General features: G+C 40.7%; 1 protein-coding gene and 1 long non-coding RNA gene across 17 annotated transcripts in view; one reads left to right on the plus strand and one right to left on the minus strand.

Moving 5' to 3' along the window:
• LOC310846500 overlaps nt 1-12,387 on the minus strand; it is a 60,921-nt gene extending 48,534 nt beyond the window's left edge. The window contains exons 1-2 of one of the 2 annotated variants that reach the window (XR_014565351.1): nt 12,002-12,387; nt 6,621-6,807 (exon numbers count right to left, since the gene is read on the minus strand). This is a non-coding gene — a long non-coding RNA (uncharacterized lncRNA). The remainder of the gene's footprint in view (nt 1-6,620; nt 6,808-12,001) is intronic. The other variant, XR_014565352.1, reaches the window with a different exon arrangement.
• The window catches only part of LRRC7 (leucine rich repeat containing 7), a 184,103-nt gene that overhangs the window by 70,924 nt on the left and 97,608 nt on the right, over nt 1-15,571 (plus strand). For all 15 annotated transcript variants that reach the window (XR_014565298.1, XR_014565299.1, XR_014565300.1 and 12 more), the window contains 3 exons: nt 1,584-1,701; nt 8,630-8,708; nt 12,966-13,055. Coding sequence is in view for 12 of the 15 variants with exons in the window: in XM_083742903.1 (XP_083599029.1) it covers nt 1,584-1,701; nt 8,630-8,708; nt 12,966-13,055 (287 nt within the window). In the remaining 3 variants the exon portion in view is untranslated. The remainder of the gene's footprint in view (nt 1-1,583; nt 1,702-8,629; nt 8,709-12,965; nt 13,056-15,571) is intronic.

Genomic DNA, 15,571 nt, shown 5'->3' on the forward strand with positions numbered 1-15,571 from the left:
AATGTACATGAACTTAATTCTATGCTTCTCATTCTGTGGAACCACTACACTGATGATAAAATGTGTTTTCTTATGCCAGTGAGGTCATTTACATAGTCCACACACCAAATCTCAACAAGCTATAACATGGTTTGTCCATTGAGCTATTTCTCTTTATTAAAGCAGGGAGCATAATCTTAAATTCTAGATACAAATGCTTCTTCTATAGCAGGCTTCCTCAACCTTGGCCCTCCAAATGTTTTGAGACTACAGTTCCCATAATTCCTGATGGCTAGGGATCATGCATCCTGCTAGCTAGGGATCATGGGAGTTACAGTCCAAAAACAGCTGGAGGGCCAAGGTTGAGGAACCCTGTTCTATAGTCTATGAGCCCTTGGGAACTTTTTTTTTTGGTGCAGCTAGGATTCTGAAAAACTACAAAATAGATGGGTGACCTAAAGGCTCAGCAGTTAGCAGCATATGAATTCCTGTGTAAAAGAAATAAGTACATATTGCATGTTGGTTATGCCCATTAGAGTCTTAATGTTCAATGCCATCATAATTTCTTAGAGTTAAATAAGATTTCCTGAGAAAATGTATATCTTAAAAGGCTCTTCAAAGTAATTTGATTCCTTTGTGAGTGCATTTCTCACTCTGCCTTATTGTTGCCATTACTTGCCATTTCTTTCAAAGTGAAAAGCAGATGACAGAATTATTCCAAAAGGAACTCTTTTCTTAGCATAAATTGGCTTGCATTAAGCTACTGCATTCACCAGCCCAAATTAATGGTCTCTGTATAGTAGCTCTCAGACTTTCTGGAGCAATATTTTTATTTTGTCCTTTGCTAATAGATGATAGGGTCCATCATAAAATATGAGGTAGCTATGCTAATCCACACTAAATGTTTTTAAAAAGTGAGTTTTGTTAGTCCATAGTTTGTTCACCAGCATTTTAGCACTATCATTAATTACACATTGTTTGCATTTTAACATTGTGGACTATGGTCACATTGAATTATAGTTCTGCTCCCTTTTTAGTTTTATAAACATATCAGAAAAAAGTGATGAGATGGTTTCAAAATCTTACAAGGAGAACAGATTTATTGTCACCTAAATTTCATAGTATACCAACACAATATCTTACTCTTAGGTCTCTAATATCATTCACTCCTCCAGTCATTTGTGTGCCAGTTTTTCTGTAATTGGTAGGCTTGTTGTTTCTAATCACTCCCATTAAGTAGTCTGGATCTCCCATATAGATCTGCCTATGGATCTGCCTATAGCTTAGTTCTACACTACTTTGCAGCACTTCTCCAAGGTTTCATACAGCAAGCCCAGCCAGACCTGGATATTTTAGGGATTGAACATGGGACTTCTGTGTACAAAACAGGTGTTCTGTCACTGAGTTTCTCTGGGAGCTGAAGGATTCACTCTCGGGAGGGACATGTAAAGGGAGCATGTTCTGCAGCTCTTTAGAGATCAACTTCATGTACACTGGGCCTTACTGGCCATGAGCAAATGTGCTTTATTTTATTGCCTCTAAATGTTAACACTAGATCAAAATTTAAAGCAAGGATCATAACCAATTTTCTCTCATTTTTGCAGCAATTATTCAACTGTCAAGCTCTGCGTAAACTGAGTATCCCAGACAATGACCTTTCAAGCCTGCCAACCAGCATTGCCAGTTTAGTGAATCTCAAAGAACTTGACATCAGTAAAAATGGTAAGGAAAAATGTCTGTCCATTCCTTTTCATTTATCATAGAATCACAAACTTAAACCAATGGAAAGGTTGAAGTAAGAGCTACCTTTACCACGCTTATTTATAAAGTAATTTATCAGTCACCTTTTGCCCCCAGCCCACTCAAGGCAACTTTTGGAGCATACAAACATAATAATAAAAGACTTAAAATAGCAGCAGCACTAACAACCATTTTAAAAAATAATAATGGAGCAGCAATAACAAGTAAAGCAGCAATGTAAAAAAAAAAATTCAGATAATGAAAAGCTGTTCATCTTAAAATAACAACCAAGGCCTTGTTTAGAAGAAGGCTACCTGATATGAATGAGTTTCTATAATCCACTTAAAAGTTTATAGCATTGGGGCCAGATTGGGCAGTTGCATCATGTGGGAGTCACCATTTTAGATTAATTGAAGCTTGCTGAGTCATGTGAATCAGGACCATGTACATGAAGGGCAGTGTGTGTATCAATAGTGGGATGGATTGATAATGAACATCTATGTCTATTTCTAATTATAAAGTAAAATCAGTACATGGAGAAATGCCACATTTTTATAATTTGTTAAACCAGGGTTTGAGATGGAAAGAATGCTAAAAATATTAATTTCTTTTCAGACCCTTTTTCTCATGTATTGTTTTTGACAGCATTAAAAGAATTCTCAGTTGCCCTGAAGAATAGTTTATTCCTAATATTATTATTAGAATTTCTTATGCACCTTTCACCATTAGGTCCGGGTTACAGCAGTATAAAAATACAGCATTAAAATCAGTGGTGATTGGAGTACGGTATATGCCTCTTGGTTTAAACCAGCTAGAGTTTATGCCTGAGCTCATACCTAGAACTAACGTAGTTGGTCTTTAAGGTGCTACTGGAAGGAATTTTTTGTTTTGACTATGGCAGATCAACACGGCTACCTATCTGTAACTGGAAACTTTGGTTAGCTTAAATAATTCTCCTCAATGCTGTCCGACAAACATTTTGCATTACAGTGAGACAAATAATGAGTGGTAACCAAGGTTTGTTCTTGAGTTTGTCTGGACAAGACACTTAGGATAGCACACAAAGTAAAGCTATGACTTAGATCATAGCACCCAGCAGCAGGAAAATTAGGGGAGTAACACAGAAGCCATGAACTTGTTCTTGAAACATCCATGTTCATGTGTTTTGCATTATGTGTGAAAGGTTTTTTTTTTATAAAAAAGGTAAAGGACCCCTGGACAGTTAAGTCCAGTCAAAGGCGACTGTGGAGTTGCAATGCTCATCTCGCTTTCACACCGAGGGAGCCGGCGTTTGTCCACAACAGCTTTCTGGGTCATGTGGCCAGCAGGACTAAACTGCTTCTGGTGCAACAGAACACTGAGACAGAAGCCAGAGCACATGGAAATGCCGTTTACCTTCCCGCTGCAGCCGTACCTATTTGTCTACTTGCACTGGCATGCTTTCAAACTGCAAGGTTGGCAGCAGCTAGGTCAGAGCAACCGCCAATCTTCTGATCAGCAAGCCCAAGAGGCTCAGTGGTTTAGACCACAGTGCCACCCACTCCCACCAGAGAAACAAGCACTCTGACCTTTATACCAACCAGAAGGAGAGGGAATATGTATGGTGTAGTGGTTAAGAGCGGTAGACTCGTAATCTGGGGAACCGGGTTCAATTCCCCGCTCCTCCACATGCAGCTGCTGGGTGACCTTGGGCCAGTCACACTTCTCTGAAGTCTCTCAGCCCCACTCACCTCACAGAGTGTTGTGGGGGAGGAAGGGAAAGGAGAATGTTAGCCGCTTTGAGACTCCTTAAAGGGAGTGAAAGGCGGGATATCAAATCCAAACTCTTCTTCTTCTTCTTCTCCAGTCTTGTTAAAGTGTTTTTTTGTGGGGAGGGAGAGAGATGAGAACATCTGTAAGCATTAGCCAGTTTATTAAATGTCCTTGCCTATATATCCTTGCTGGTACTGATATCCAGTATTCAAGATGCCAGGAAACAATGTTTCGTTCCCTACAAACTGTTAATTACAGAATTCTATATCTTTTCTAGAATTATAAAACATAGCTACCATAATGCTCCATGTGCTTACTTTAGATCACGACTGTACTTTTTTCCACCTCACAATATGTGTAATATAGGAAACATGTGAGGAACTTCTAGGTGCTTCCATGCTCAGTGCTTTGCTGCAGAATCTGACTAGTTCTGCAATGGCCATCAGGCACAATTGGTGTCCAAGAGGAAGGAAGAACTGTGTGCTGTGTAGACTTTAGCTTAATATAGTCTTCAAAATAGGACTTGACTAAAGCTAAGCAATTTCTAAGTGCCCAGGGGACTTTCATGAGCAGAACAAAACCTCAAAGGGATATATTCTGACACCAAAGCACATAATTGATTCTCTTTCATTTTTGCTGCTACCTATTTGGGCACTCTGCTCGTCTAATGGTGTCAGAATAGAAGTGTTACATAATGCACAGGATGTATCATTACAATGAACATTATGTTATCTTCAGTCCACCTTTAGGGCTGCAGCTATTTTTATTTTTGTAAAATCGTCTCTCTTCTGCAACGATCAATGCTTGCTTGATTTTAGAGCCAGTTTAATGTAAACTTTCTCAGCTTATTTCACTTGCCAGTGTATCATCACTGCATTGGGCTTACTTGCACCTCTAGTGGACAATGGCACCAGTAGCTTTTACAGGAAATAGACTGGCCCCTTAAAAAAAATTTTTTTTTGCTCCATGTTTGCTTAATTCTTTTTTTCATCTGTCAATACAGAGATGACTCCATGCATGCCCAAACCTCCCAGCCCACAGTTTTATATCCGTTCACCTTGACAGAACCAGTTGATGATGAATGGAGTAAAGGGTCCGTAATTAAAGAACCTCAACCAGACAAGATGCTTCAAGATGCTCATTACATGCACTGTTACGCTGTGCCCTAGCCACTCTAGGCTTGTTTTCAAAATCAGCAGAAAACAGACACTGTGCAGACCCTTCCTGCCACTGTAGACCTTCAGCCAACTTGTCCCCACTCCAGTGGTTATCAAAAAAGTCACTAAATTGGAGTGGAATGCTCCCATGCAATTCAGGAAGTCAGCACAGCTTTGCCAATAAGCATTACACACTGGATACAGATTTAATGGACCTCTTAAAGACCCTATCAGTGGACAAATCAGAACTTGTTACCAAAGGATGGAGATGCTTAGTTAAATGATACCTCTGACAGGTGACTGGATTTTGCCCTTAGGTCTATTCATGATGCAATAGCACTATCTATCCATGCATCTTCTGCAGCATCTGTTTGCTAAACCATTCCAAGTAATGGGTGAAGGATCTTCTCACTACTCCATAACAGGATTCTGCATGCATCTGCAACACCTTACTGAAGATATCTAGGGTGGCAGCATTCATGGTGGAAGCCACCATGAATTCACCACAGTTTTCAGCATGCTCCATGGCAGGAAGTGTTGTAGCAGGCAAAGCGTTATGGCTTCAACAGTGGGAAGCAGGTGCTGCTTTCAAAGTCAACCTCTCCACAGCATCTTTCCTTGAACCAGTGCTCCCCCCCCCAAGAACCCTGGAAACTGCCAATGATGCAATCCATGACCAAGTGTGTGTGTGTGTGTGTGGGGGGGTAATCACCTACACACACTAATACTTTTTTGATTCTTACAACAGCGGATAAATGGATCCTGAATACCATCTGCTGTGGTTACTGCATAGAATTCAGCAGTCACCCTCAACCTTGGTTCATCCCATCACCCCTCTCTGCTTCACCCTCCAGTTGCTAGATTGTGAGAGACTGTGTTTAGCTGTTACACATGTATCATGAACCCACGTGCACGTTGAAGCACTCACATGTATTCATACACACGACAATGAAAGTTTTGAGATATTTTGCTAGAGTTACAAGGTACACCAATTTATGAATATGTGCTTGCCCACTCTCACTTTGTCCATCTTTCAAATCAAGAGTTTGGAAGAACTCTTAATTTCCTAGTGAGAAAATGACTAAAATTGGCTATCCTATTTGCTTCCCCCTCTGTGTTTTGCTTTAACAAAAGGTGAAAGAAAAACTGTAATCATAGTAAGTGATTAACTGAATCTGACTATCTCTTTGTCTGCTTCCTGTACCACCATCAGCTTGAAAGCATCCATTCAGAATGTTAAGTAGATTTTAATGGTAGCTAGATTTACATGTACGGTCTTTACAGGGTGTGATATATTTTCAGGACACTTGAGATCAGGCTGGTACCAGGGTCAAGCAAGGTTCATGATGGAGAACCTCATGTCATATTTCAGTTTTACAGTTATGACATGCTAAACCATAGAAATAAGCTCAGATTCACACACCTGTTCACACAACATCTCATCAACATGGCAGCAATAGAACCATACTGCCAAAGAACACTCAATTAGGCATTTACTTGATCATGTTTGTAGTTCCCACAAAAGACCACAAAGTCTGGAGGGCAATTCTCAGTCTGAAATATATTTACTGCTGGGTGATCTACAAAAAATTCTGACCGGAATCCTTAGCCTCCTTCAAGCAACCCCTTCATCTCAACGACTTCATGACATCCATAGACTTACAGGATGGAAACCTGCATGTTCCTTTTCATCCAAAGTACCAGGAATGTCTTCTATTCTCCATTGGCCCACACCATTACCAATTCAGAGCCCTCCCGTTCAGATTGGCCTCATCTCCAGGAGTCTCCACAAAGGTAACGGTTGCACTGGTGTCTCACCTCTGCCTCCAGGGCTTGCACATCTACTCATATTTAGACAACCTCCACCTTCTTCTACAGATTTTTTATAGCAGCTGAATTTGGGTATGCTATTGGTTGATGGCTGAAACGTATTTTATAAAAGACAATAGTGAAGGTTAGTCCATGAGGACAAGTGGGCAGTGCCCCACTAACCTTACTCAGCCCACCTCTGCCTTCTTATGTCCATTCAGTCCAGGGGCTGATATTGGCTGTCAGCTTTCTCCTCTTGCCTCTTGGTGTTGCCCATTATAGAACTTACTTCCGAGCCAGCCACTCCCTCCTGCACTCAGGATCACTTCAAGGAATCATGAAAAGATCCCCGCTGGATTGGGACCAACATCTATAACAGGGAAAGAGCTTGCTCAGCATCAGGGCAGCAGCAGCAAAACGAAAAAAACAAACATTTTATTCCAAGGTAGATGTTGGTGCTGTGATGGATTGCTGCAGCCTCATGGGCGCCGCCATTTTAGCGCAGCAGCTGTTTTGAACACAAGCCATAGGAGCGGAGGCAAGAGCGCCATCTGGTTATGCCCGGACAACCTTCAGCCATATTTCTGATAGTTGCCAACATGAAGCCAATTTGTCAGCTTTGACTTGTTCGTATCTGCCCATAATTACACCTCTGTGCTGCACTTTTAATATGAAAGCTACAGGAAGAAATCCAGCATGTGAAGCTCTCATGACAAAGACTTGTAAACAGGGGCGTTTAGCAGAGGATTCTGAGGGGAAAGCCTGGAGTGCTGACTCACAATGTATGTAGGACCAAGAGACATGGACTGTGAGGGAGCTACTGCAGTGACCTGCAACACCTGTGTCATGTTTGTCTTCCTGCCTGATAATGTGCAAAATACACCTGCAGCAAGAGTAATATGGTTGCTTTACCTGAAGAGAAGGTGGGGACAAGGTGGTGCTATATATTCAAGCTGTCCTATGTACCTAAAGGTGTTTGCTAGGAGATTTTTTAAAAAAAAAAAAAACATTGCTAGAAAAGTTTGTTCCTTTTCAAAGACAAGGAGTCCTTGAATAAGGACAGTCTCCTAGTCCTTGGGTGATAAATTCAGCTTTGATACTTTGTTTTTCTGTGTCATTGCTTGGTGACTTCCTTTGCATTTTATCCACCTCTCAGATGATTTACTCTATTTCATTTTCAGAATAAACATCCAGAGGCTATAACCTTGACATGCGTAATAAAAAAATTAACATAAGTAAGTTCCTGTGATGAGTCATGGGCTAAGAAGAAAGACAATATTAATACAAGTACAAGCAAAGGCAGTTGCACCCGCCAGAGCACTCTGCTTCCTTTACTAACGTCTTAAGAACAGCAGGGATCTTTCTGTTATTGGCACATAATTTGCAGTTGTAGGTAGTTATGTATTAACACCAGCTGATCCTGTAACATTGCAGTGTGCTTTCAATTAGCTCTCTTCTTCATTTTTCAATCATATATTGCTTTTTCAGTCCTCATTCAGCTTCTCATGGCCAAGAAGGCCACAGTCTTGCAACCACCCAGTCAAGAGCCATTTGACTGAAGTTTTTTGGATTAGTAGACTTTAGAAAGTTTCTACATTATTACATTATTAAATAATCTAGCTAAATTCTAGATTAAAGCAATTTATTAACTGCTGGGTAAAATGGATGCTGTTTAGGGCGTGTTATTGGCTAATAGCACATCCCTGTATTCCCACAGCAGAGGTTTTGGTACTGACTGTTTGTGGTAGTGTATTTGTTTACCAGCAGCAAGATGTTATATATAGGTGAAGGGGAACCTGTGACCACTCAGCCCTCACCCAGAAGAAGCAAGGATGAGGCATGTTTAAAACAAAACAGGAACAGTATTTGTTCATGCTCAAAGGCATTATAGCTTAGTGGTTACTTTTGCAAGGCACAATACTTTATTTCAAACAGACTTTCAATTAAGTATAAAGGATTGCATTTAGAGGGGGAAATGGTTAGATATGATCCCTCTACAGAAGTTCTTCCACATGCTGATAGAGTTCTTTCAATCCTAGGCATACCCATAATTTTTTAAAAGCTCAGATATAATTACTACAATGTGTGGAATTGTGATCTGCTTAGGACTAAAATGAGAGTTTAGGTACTTTAAAGACCAGTCATTTGTTGTATTCCTTCCCTGATAACATACATCTTTGTTCTCTTTTTAGGGATCCAAGATTTCCCAGAAAATATAAAGTGCTGTAAGTGTTTAACAATAATTGAAGCCAGTGTCAATCCTATTTCTAAGTGAGTATCTGTCAATGAAGTTAAATGTTTCCTCTTATATATGTTCAGTGGCTTGCATACTAATGTATGTAATGTAAAGTGAATGGATGGAATTGTCATTTGGTTATAATGAAGCCATGCAAGAAATTTTTGTCCAAACTGCGGGAGGCAGTGGAAGACAGGAGTGCCTGGTGTGCTCTGGTCCATGGGGTCACAAAGAGTCGGAAACGACTAAACAACAACAAGAAATTGAGTGAAGTGTAAAATAGCCTTACAGCAAATTCTGCAGTGACTGCTAGGCAAAAAGGTGGACACATTTTAAGAGTTGTACTGATTTAGTTTTCTATATTGTATTTTTATTTTCAATTAGGATTTATTTATATAAAAACATACACAAACAAAATTTCAATATTGTAAGTTTTTAGGGTTATTGAAGAGGGTATGAAGGCTGATGCCATGCAGAACCCAATATGAGGAACACGATAAGCTCCCAGTTTATAAAAACCATTTTCCAGCACTTTTTAGGAACATGGATAAGTCAGACCATTGATTTATCTTGCTCAAAAATTTGAGAAAGGTAAACTCTGCCTTAGGAATCCACATGGGTGTGAACCGCAAGAGGCATAGCAATCCCTGGAGCTTGTAGTGGTTTAAGGAAGATTATATTTATTTACTTTTATTTTTAAAAGTATTTTCATGCTCCTACTCATATACAAATCAAACATATATATGTATAATAAAAACCATATAAAAATTAAAAATCAGAAATCAACTCCTACAGAGAGATATTTTCTTAATTGCCTGCATGAGCTTGGAAACAGAGAAAAGTTATCAGCAAATGTTTAAAGATTAAAACAGAAGATGCCTGCTGAATCTCTTCCCTATTTCCCAGGCACAGGAGCCACCCACCAAAAAAGGCTCAACCTTCCCAGGATTCAAGCACAGTTTATTAGTCCCTATGGGGGCAACCACTACATTCAGAGTTTTTGCATCCTCTCCTGATTTCAGATGTCATGCAGAAATAGAGCTGTGTGTCATCAGCATAGTGACACCTTACTCCAAAACTCCTAATGACTATTCCCAGTGGCTTCATATAGATGTTAAATAGTACTGGGGAGAGAATAATACCTTGCGGAACCCTGTAGCACAAGTGCCAGGGGACCAAGGAGTACTCATCCAGTGCTGCTCTTGGAACACAGTCCTGAAAGTAAGAATGGAGCCATAATAATATGGTGCCTCCAATACCCATCTCACTCGAGGATATCATAGTCAACAATATCAAAAGCCGCTGAGATACTGAGCAGAATTAACAGGGTTGCATTTCCCTGTGTCTCACACAATAAGGGAATCCATTAGGGTGAAAAGGGCTAAAGTTTGGTTCTGAAATGGACTCCGAGTCCGGATTGTAATGGATCAGATAAGCAGTCTCATCCTTGAACTTGATTTCAGTGGGAATGGAAATCAGTATGCCAGCTCCAAAGCTGGCATGTTGAGAGACTTTCCTTTTCCCCTCTCTGCTGTTAGAGCACCAGAGTTGGAGGAGTGAGAACTGTAAAAAGGAGGCCTTCATGGCTTGGCCTGCTCCACTAGCAGATCTCTCTTTCCACACAGAGAGGGTGACCTGAAAAATCTTACAGCCCTTGGAATGCCTTGGTAGGAACCATAGAATTGTGCCCTTCAAAACTTGAATTGATCCATATGGTAGCATATTTGCCAGCCAGTGTTGTCCTTGTGGATCATAGTAAGCCAGTGCTGAAAGAGCTGCATTGGCTGCATTTTTTTCATAGATCAATTCACATTGCTGATTGTGATGGCCACCTCCCAGCCACCATGGGTCCCTTTCCGTCTGAGGGTAGGGTGTTCCCTGATAATACAGAGTGTACCCCTCTGTTCAGTCCAGTCTCCCACTTTAAATAACAGCTGTCGCCAGACAAGGGATAAATTAATTAGCTTCCAAAATTTCCTGGGATCTCTTAGGATAGCAATGTATTAAAGCTTCTAAGTGCAAGGGTGTTATAATTAAGAGAGAGTACACCATGGCAAACTAAGGCCCGGGGGCCAGATCTGGCCCAATCGCCTTCTAAATCTGGCCCACGGACAGTACGGGAATCACTGTGTTTTTACATGAGTAGAATTTGTGCTTTTATTTAAAATGCATCTCTGGGTTATTTGTGGGGCATAGGAATTCGTTCATTCCCCCCAAAAAATATAGTCCAGCCCCCCACAAGGTCTGAGGGACAGTGGATCAGCCCCCTGCTGAAAAGGTTTGCTGACCGCTGGAGTACACCATGTTTATGAAGCAGGTTCTAAAGTTTACTAAAACAGAAAAAATGAACTTTTTTGGAGGTGGGGAAGATATGCCATGCAAAAGTTACGCAAACCCACTATATTTTCTTTGCAGCAAAATAAAGCAGTTTAAAACACCATCCACTTTCCCAGGACTAAACTGTCCCCGAACTCATCTGATTTGCAAAAGAATCTTAATCTGCTTTATATTCCTCTTTCATGGGTCTTGTCACAGGATGCCTGGGGTTGCCAGGGGAGGAGCATAGGTAACAATAAATGACATGACAACTGGATCAACCACTGTATGGGAAGGAGTACTAACTTGTTCTTTCCAGGGCGGGTGTCAGGAGCCCTGTGAAGGTATCACGGAGTGGGGGTTGAGTCTGGAGGAACAATGGGAGGAGCTCAGAGAGCAGGAATTGTATGATCCTGGAGTGAGTCACAGTAGGTTATAAGCTGCCCCCTCTGAGCTTCAAAAGATATCTGATCTCTGGAAGAACCCAGTGTTCTGGGGTTGGAGAGTTAGACCATGGGAAACGCCCAGGTGGGATAATAGAGAAGTGTCCCACCCCTCTCTCACTCCTCAGTGGCCTGACAGCCACAGGTGACAAAGCTAACTTGGAACTTGCCTTATGTGCCGATGTGAACTACACCTTGAGAACTGACAGAAATGGAGTTGTGAGTTAACGTTCTTAACTGAAGGGGGAGAGTTTCCCTCAGGCCTAGAGTACCGGTCTTGCACGTACTTCCCATCCAGCATGGAAACTCCTTCAGCATCAGCGGAGGAGCTCATGCAGATTGTAGAGGCACAACCCATGATGACAGAGGATAATAAAGAGCAAACACCACTGTGGAAAGATGGGTCATTATTTGACGGCATGTCCCGTCAAAGTGGTTGTCAAGACACTAGCACCGGAAAACTCCCAATTCTAGCTCTTGTACAAGTCTAGGAGCTGGGACCAAAGAAGAAATGTGGACCTCCCATGGAGTCCCTGAGATGCCACTGCTGCCCAAACCAGCTATCTTACCCGATGTTCTGCATCTCCTGTTGAGGGAAAGGGGTACCCACTTGAGTCGTGATCAAGTCAGAGCAGCCAGTGACTTTATGGACTGAGACTTTGTCAAACAGCTTGAGATATAGTTGTGGAAGCTCAACAAGCTGCTCACTATGGAGACCATTGTCCCAAGGGAGGCGGTGCTGGTGTCAGGTGTTGTCATCCATGCAGTCACTTCACTTCTTTTTGGAATTAATTGCTGGGCCACCAGAAGAACTTGAAATTTCATCTGGCAACCCTGTTGGGTTTTCTCATTGTCTTGGTGTTGACCTGGCTCACTTTGCATGATCTATGCATCTCCCTGGGGCAGATATCACTGGCCTTCTCCTCAGACTACTGTTGGCATTGCCAGGGGATCTCAGCTGTTCTGGCCATGATAGCCCTGTCACAAGACTCTGGGGAGACCTTGCCACCTCTCACAGGCAAGAAGTGCTCCGTCATTCAATTACACAAATTCAAAGAAGATGTAACACACAACCCAAATAAGAATTATTATGGTCATTTATGGGTGGGGGTGGGGTGGGGGTGGCAGCACATTTCATAGATAGAGCATGGTACTCATTCTGCATAAAATGGTATGTTCTCTTGGTAACAGTAAAAATAATGTTTAATTCCAGAGATTGTAAAAAATGTCATTGATATAATTTGCTTGTAATTTCAAAATTAAATCCACTACCAGAAAGCTTACACAGACAAATTAATAGGATGATGTAATATTAAATAGTTAGGTGCATAAATATCAACCTAAAAGAGCAAGATAGTGTATCATTTGCTGCAATAGATGGCAAAATGTTAGATCTAAGAAGCAGCTCAATATATTTTATCTATTCACTGTATAGCAATGACGGTGTGAGTTAGGATATGTATCTGCAGGGACTTACTTATATTGTTCCCAGTAACAACAGTATGGAAGCTAAAGCTTTAACTTGTTTTTTAGGCTCCCAGATGGCTTTACGCAGCTTTTAAACCTGACCCAGCTCTACCTAAATGATGCCTTTCTGGAATTTCTTCCAGCTAATTTTGGAAGGTAAGCACAAATTGTGACACTTCCCTTTTATGAAAAAGCATGTGGATTTTAATTTTTTGATTGAGGGAGTTGGGTGTTTTTAGCCAAGGAGGAGGAGGAGACTAAGAGGAAATATGGTAGCCATCATCAAATATCTGAAGGACTGTCACATGGAAGATCAAGCGAGCTTGTTTTCTCCTGCTACAAGAGGGTAGGACGTGAACCAAAGGATTCAAGTTACAAGAAAAGAGATTCTGACTAAACATTAGGGAGAACTTTCTGGAGGTTTTTAAACAGAGATTGGATGGTCACCTGTCATGGATGATTTAGCTGAGATTCCTACATTATAGGGGATTGGACTAGATGACCCTTGGGGTCACTTCCAGCTCTACAGTTCTATGATTCTTTGATAGTTTACAAACTATCATTCTAGTTTTTACTTTTTGATAGCTATGATGACACTTTTTTCTGAATTAGAAGTGCAATCATGTCTACTCAGAAGTAAATCCCATTGTATACCCTATATGATTGAAGACTTAATTGGTGTTTCTTAGGGTAACCTGACTTGGAGAAAGAGATCCTACTACTATTGTAATGAGAGATTGATAGAGATGGAAGAGGGATAATTCTGAGCTGAATGACATCAGAGCTTAAACCCCCACACCAACTGGTTATACAGTAGACTGCTGAGGCCCAGTCTTTAATCAACAACACCAGGAGTGTGGCAGTACCGCTACTTAACTGTGCAGTGAGGGGGGCAAGGTGAGGGGGACACACCAGTAGAGCAGTCAGGTGTTTCCACCAATGTGCCCATGCTAACCTGACTTTGGCACCACCCCTTCACCCAGTAAGTTACAGTGACGCCATTATTGGGAGGCCATCACCACAGCACCACCCTGACCCACTGACTGCTCCTGCTGCTACAACAGTCAACATAAAGATGGAATGAAATTTGCCAGTAAATGTATTTCAGTGTGGTTTGGACACTGAGGTCTGTTGAAATGTGATGGAGCATTTTTTTTTCTGGTGGTAAGAAGAAACAACAGCGTTTCCTGACTTGTAAAATAAATATATGTGAGAACAAGTAGGCAACTTGCTGCCTATTGCTTTTAAACTGTTAGCATTCGTTAATAATTGCTTTTGCATGTAACTGCAAACCATGGTTTGACACAATGGGAATAAGCCCTTTGATTGCAGATTTTCCACTTTAACTCACTTCAGGTGAGATACTCAAGTTCCGTTTAAATATTACAGCAAAAGTAACAAACGGCAATTTGAAAGTTGCTCACACTTCTGTTTTGCTTTAATGTATGGATCAGCTCTGACTCATAGCATCTAATATAATTTGCTTTCTCGATGTACTTTTTACATTTTTTATCTACCAGTGGAGTTATTTGATGGTGTGTTTCTAGCTTTTAGACACCTTAGTTACCTAAACTACTGTAGTAGCATTCTTTTAGCATACCACCTGGATCTTGCAATAATAAAAGTTAGACTAATGTGGAGTGGGATTTTGACATTGTCACATTATTATTTTTGTTGTTTCCTGTTCTGTTTCAGGGGAGGCGTTAATATATAAAGCCTTAGAGACTTCTAAATTGTATTGGCTTGTTCGTCAGGGGGGAAATAATAATGTGGTGGGAATTTGCTTGAGTTGTTCAAGTTATATAAATGTTAAAATAATATGAGCATACGAAAGCTCTTCTAGCTCTTCCAGATAATAATGCATTATATAGTTTTAATAGCTTTCCAAATTGTAGTTTAGCTTCTTTAAGCAGATCAGTTTATTTTGCTTTAGATACACAGAGAGAGCCTTAGGCTGTCAGTGGTTATGTGAGAATCAACTGTGTGTGATTCACACAGGAAGCATTTGCATATTTCATATGAAATTACATTGTTTGAGGATGACAAGTGTATTTATCCTTATCAAAAATTACAAACATTGTGGGAATATGTTTTGCTGGGATCCTTGAGAGAGCGTTAGAATACTGTAGTTTCTCTTTCTTTTTCTTGTGTCCCATAGGACGCCTCTTCTTATCTTAATTTTCTCTTTTAATAGAATCATAGAATTATAGAGTTGGAAGAGACAATGAGGGTCAGCTAGTCCAACCCTCTATAATTCAGGAATCTCAACTAGATCATACATGAGAAATGGCCATCCAGGCTCTGCTTAAAAACCTCTAAGGAAGGAGAGAGTACCACCTCTCATTGGAGTCTGTTCTACTGCCTAACAGCTCTTCCTGACAGAAAGTTCTTCCTGATGTTTAGTCGGAATCCTTTCTTGTAGGTTTCATTATTTTAGCTGACAGAAACAAAATTCATTGATTGATTTTCTACAATTCTCTAAAATATATGATGTTTTGAATCATGTGTAAGATGTTCTTTTTTTATTCTAGTTACAGATAGGTAGCCGTGTTGGTCTGCCATAGTCAAAACAAAAAAAATTCCTTCCAGTAGCACCTTAAAGACCAACTAAGTCAGTTCTTGGTATGAGCTTTCGTGTGCATGCACACTTCAGTGTATCTGAAGAAGTGTGC

This window comes from Podarcis gaigeae, assembly GCF_964106915.1.
Source record: "Podarcis gaigeae genome assembly, chromosome: 6".
Classification (NCBI taxonomy): domain Eukaryota; kingdom Metazoa; phylum Chordata; class Lepidosauria; order Squamata; family Lacertidae; genus Podarcis; species Podarcis gaigeae.